Source organism: Staurois parvus, unplaced genomic scaffold, assembly GCF_062004578.1.
Source record: "Staurois parvus isolate SC_StPar_1 unplaced genomic scaffold, SC_StPar_1.0 ptg000221l, whole genome shotgun sequence".
NCBI classification, from domain to species: Eukaryota; Metazoa; Chordata; class Amphibia; order Anura; family Ranidae; genus Staurois; species Staurois parvus.
The window spans coordinates 3,163,184-3,168,549 of NW_028318017.1; the positions used below are offsets into that span (position 1 = coordinate 3,163,184).

Consider the following 5,366-nt stretch of genomic DNA (forward strand, 5'->3'; position numbering starts at 1 on the left):
TATGGATTCTCTTTCGTTACACCCATTTCTTACCAGCTGGACATTTTATATCGGATGATGTGATTGGAGCACAGACTTTTACATGGTGATAATAATGTGATAACATCCTCCAACTTTGGACCCTTAAACAGAAAGTGATAATGAGGGAGGAGTCAATAACCCAGTGATGGTGGTCTTCAGGACCAGTCCAGTCTTCATCTTGGTTGTTCTCCCCCCATCCTCACTCTCTGACCTCTGGTGGGGCTCAGCCCCGCTGTTCTTCATGACTAAACCATGGACTAAATAAGGAAGTGCAGTACTTCTTGTGTTGGGAAGATGGTGATGAGTGATAGAGGGGGTGGGGACCCTCGTCCTATAATCCCCTCATCACTGTCCCTCCTATAAAAGACAGTTCTGGTTGTTTCCTCACTCTCTGACTAAGGTCCATGAATAAAGAAATGACCTGGTAGGAGATCAGAGGAGCCATTGAAGGTGGGATTGTAAGCTCCTCAGAGACCAAGCTGCCTGATGTGGGCAGAGTCCTGGTTTGGGGGAACCAATCAGCTCCTGTCTAGTAATCCTCTTTGTCTTTGTATTTTAGTCCATGGCCGGGAGATGAGGAAAACCTCCGAGGATTGTCTCACTTTGTCTCCAGACTGGAAAGTAGAAGATGAGGACATCACACAATATAGCCCAGGAGAAAACCCGGCTCCCTCCAATGTCCATCCGGCACCACCCAGTGTAGATGGACCATCGGATTCCTTGTATCCTGAGGAACCTCAGACTGTGTGGGACCAGGCCGGCCTTCCAACAGCGAAGAGGTTCTCCTGTCCTGAGTGCGGGAAAGGTTTCCGTTCTAAATACAATCTTAATGTGCATAAAAGGTCTCACACGGGGGAGAAGCCGTATTCCTGTTCTGAGTGCGGAAAATGTTTTTCACAGAAGTCTAATCTTCAAACACATCAGAGGCTTCACACAGGTGAGCAGCCATATTCCCATCCTGAGTGCGGGAAATGTTTTTCACATAAGTCCATTCTTTACGGACATCAGAGATTGCACATTGGTGAGAAGCCATATTCTTGTCCTGAGTGCGGAAAATGTTTTTCAGACAAGTCCATTTTTTTCAAACATCAGAAATCTCACACGGGGGAGAATTCATATTCCTGCCCTGAGTGCGGGAAATGTTTTTCACATAAGTCCAGTCTTTTCAGACATCAGAGATCTCACACTGGGGAGAAGCCATTTTCCTGTCCTGAGTGTGGGAAATGTTTTTCACGCAAGTCCCATCTTTACACTCATCAGAAATCTCACACAGGGGAGAAGCCATATTCTTGTCCTGAGTGTGGGAAATGTTTTTCAGAGATGTCCAGTCTTTACAGACATCAGAGATCTCACACAAGGGAGAAGCCGTATTCCTGTCGTGAGTGCGGTGAATGCTTTTCATGGAAGTCCCATCTTGACACACATCAGAGATTGCACACAGGGGAAAAGCCACTTTCCTGTTCTGAGTGTGGGAAATGTTTTGTAAACAAATCAGGACTTGTTATACATCAGAGATCTCACACAGGGGAGAAGCCGTATTCCTGTCCTGAGTGCGGGAAATGTTTTTCACATAAGTCCCATCTTTCAAGACATCAGAGATCTCACATGGGGGAGAAGCCACTTTCCTGTCCTGAGTGAGGGAAATGTTCCTCACTGAAGTCCTGTCTTCCTGTACATCAGGGGTCCCACACAACCCTTGAGGTGTATTAGTGCCTTGAGTGCGGGAAATGTCTTTTAGATGAATGTTGCTGGACATCCCAGCTCTCATGTGGGGAAGAAGCATACCCTGATATACACCTCAGATATACTCCATGGCTGATCTTCATCATGGAAGAAACAGTTCATAAGGAGATCAGAGGTCACCGAAGACATGGATGAAGTGTGGGACCGGGTTGGCCATTGATAGCAGGAGAAGAATACCTTTCAATGGCTGAGTACATTTTGTGGTGTAAGCTTTTGTAACTTTTTTGTAACTTTTTAGAGATCTATTAAAAAAAATGAGTTGAACGAATGTGACCGGCATTCTCTCAGCTGTGATGAATATTGGATGGATTTTATTTTATTTATCTCACAAGGTTTTGAAATATAAAAAAAAGAAAAGAAAAATATGTTTTTGTTTTCTTTCTTCATTTTCCAAAAACGTGTGGCAAGAAACGAGATCTGCAAAATACTCACCATGCTTCTTATCAAATTCCTTGGGGTGTCTACTTTCGAAAAAGGGGTCATTTGGGGGGGTTTGGTGCTATCCTGGCATTCCAGGGCCTCCGAAACTGTGATAGGTAGTCAGGAAGTGTAATGAGGAAATAAAGCCCTTTAAAAGCCTGAAGGTGCTTATTGGATTTTGGGGTCCTGTACTTGGCTAGACTGGCAAAACGTCTCTCACATGTGGTACCCCCATACTTGGGAGAAGTAGCAGAATGTATTTTGGGGAGTAATTCCACATAAACCCATGGCTTGTGTGAGCAGTAAATCATTTAAGAGAAAATTTTGTGTGAAAAAATGTTTTTATTTATTTTTTTGTCATTTTTCCAAAAACTTGTGGTAAAAAATAAATTCTTCTATTGACTCAACATGCCTCTCAGCAAATAGTTTGGGGTGTCTACTTTCCAAAAATGGGGCGTTTTGGGGGGTGGGGGCATTCTATGCCCAGCATTAGAAGTTTATGCCACACATCACTCATTCTTCTAACCACCTGAAGATCAAGCCTTTTCTGACACTTTTTTGTTCACATGAAAAAAATCTGTATTTTTTGCTAGGAAATTACTTTGAACCCCCAAACATTATATATTTTTTTAAAGCAAACACCCTATTGAATAAAATGGTGGGTGCTGCAATTTTTTATGTCACATAGTACTCGCGCAGCGATATTTTCAAATGCAATTTTGTTTTAAAAAAGTACACTTTTCTTTCTTTTAATGCACAAAAACACAATATATTGACAATTATTTGGTAAGATATAAAAGATGATGGTATGACGAGTAAATAGATACCAAACATGACATGCTTTAAAACTGTGCATGCCCCATGCAATGGCGAAAAACTGCAAACATTTTAATATCCATAGGCAACGCTTTAAAAGCCTTTACAAGCTACCATTTTAGATTTACAGAGGAGGTCTAGTGTTAGAATTATTAAGTTTTATTTTGATTTTTTAAAATTATTTTTACACTGTCCCTTTCATTTTTTTTTTATATCACTTTTAATTCTATCACAGGGAATGCAAATATCCCCGATAACTTCAATGGGCATTGTCATATATTCTTTTTTTGAGAAATCTGGGATCTATCAGACTCTGGATATCTCATCTGCCCTTACATTATCTAATCAAACCAAGATCGGTGTGATCAGATGCTTTCCCAATTTACAAATGGTGTTGTTTATATCCTGCGAAAGTAAAGTGATGAAATGCTCGTAGCTTCCGATTTCTTAGACTATAGAGATGATTGGCATCATTCTGGTCTCCAATCAGCTCTATGGTCAGCTGGCAGAAACACCGGCTGCATTCTCAGGTTCCCCCGATGGCACAGGACTGCCCAAAAGGCAGTGGAAGGGAGAGGGGGGCATTGTCTCCCACTGCTTGTAAAAGCAATCCTGCAGCTAATTAGCAACTAGGATTGCTTTTACATGAAAGCCGATCACCGGCTGAAAAAACTACACCAGGGTGATGCCTGCAGTTGTAGGCATCATCCTGGTATAACCATTCAAAGTCCAGTGATGTACCAGTACGTCGCTGGTCCTTGGGTATATATGCTATGTTCTTTTCTTTTTCTTTTTTTTATGCAGCCTGTGGGCTGAATGGAAAAAAAAGAGAAGAAATCTCTGGCAGAAAAAGTGTGTGGTGTGCCCACCATTAGAATATACCGCCCTGCATCCACCCACTTCTAATGGTGGGCACACATTAGGTCACACAGTGCCACATGCGCTAAATCCAAGATTGTACAAATGTCTACATAGTGGCACGCTTGAATAAAAATCCACATATAAGTGGTACCCCATATGGAAAAAGGATGACACCAAGTCTCAAACTATCTTGCCACTACTCCCCATGTAGTCTGGGCATCCGGGGGGCTCCACATGACTATCTTTTAACTTGTAAATCTGAAACTTACATGTATAGCCTGTTGTCCTCTCACAGGTTTTATACATCTTGACCCCATATCTGGCACGCTTGCTGGGGAGATATAGTTTGAATACAAGGCGGCTAGTAAAATTAATGAGGGACTCACCACACAGATGTTTTGCTGGGAGTATAGAGATTCAGGGTCACCTCAAGGACAACTGAGTGTGGTGTTGTTGAAATGCATAAAACACATTATACTCTCATATCTATGCCTGGCCATGGCAGCATAGAACACAGCATATGATGAATCGCGTCTGTGGACCAATTAATTTTTTTTAGTAATGCTCATGTTGAGGGTTAGGGCCAAAAAAAAAGTATATTCGGAAACCGTAATGTGTTTCCATGTGAATGGTCTGGCAAGGTTTGAATTTGGGTTGGCGGCGATAAACTGTTGCGCATATAAATTGCTTTGATCCACAATCCATGCATACAGATCTTCCATGAAAAACAGCTCTAAAAAATCAAGGGGAGTAGTTAAATTTGCTTTTTCCACCTAAATACGGGCTTGGGCAGTGAATGGGGGAAGTTCAAGTGCTGCAGAATTTGTGGGCTGCCAATCGGAATTTGCAAGTACATCCAGAAGGATACTTGGGGCTCTACGGGCCTGTGTGCGAATTCTTGGTAGCTGCAGGACAATACTTGTGTTCGGCACCGCACCAGCTTGTACTGCACTTATGGGACTCGCCACATCACCCTGTGATACTGCAGTGCTGGTATGTGAAAGACCAGGATGTACTAGGCCGCTAGTGCTCGCCAGTTCACCAAAAGGTAGCGTGGCACTAGTACTGGCACTCTGCTGCATATGAGAGTCATCAAAATTTACTGGCAAGTGCTAACAGAGATCAGGCCTGATTCTGTGAACACTGCAGTTTTGTGTGCAATGTATCAAGTGACAGTGAACTACTGACACTGCACTTGCTGGGGGAGAAGGGGGGGTAAGCGTAGGGGCTAAACGCAGGTGCCGGGGCTGATCCCGCTAACGTTGCATTTTTGTGGACACTATACTAATGTGAACACTGGTATAGTGCTAATCTGATCAAAGATATTGATCCGTTCAGACACTATACTAGCAATGGAGGTTTATTGTGTTTGAGCGTCTTCCTGGCAATCAAGGGGTTAAATGTGATTACTGGTGTACTGAGGGGCAATCTGATGTTATTTGGGGGTGGAGTGAAAACCACGGGAGCGCAGATCATGTACTGTGCCGCCCTATAGCAGTATTTCT

General features: G+C 42.9%; 1 protein-coding gene across 1 annotated transcript; it reads left to right on the top strand.

Annotated features, from left to right (window-relative positions):
* Window positions 1–584: 584 nt before the first annotated feature.
* LOC149460791 (uncharacterized) lies at window positions 585–2,591 on the top strand. The gene has a single exon (XM_089679296.1). The coding sequence runs from the start codon at window positions 595–597 to the stop codon at window positions 1,657–1,659; it is 1,065 nt and encodes a 354-aa protein (XP_089535422.1). The 5' UTR covers window positions 585–594; the 3' UTR covers window positions 1,660–2,591.
* The last annotated feature ends 2,775 nt before the right edge of the window (window positions 2,592–5,366 follow it).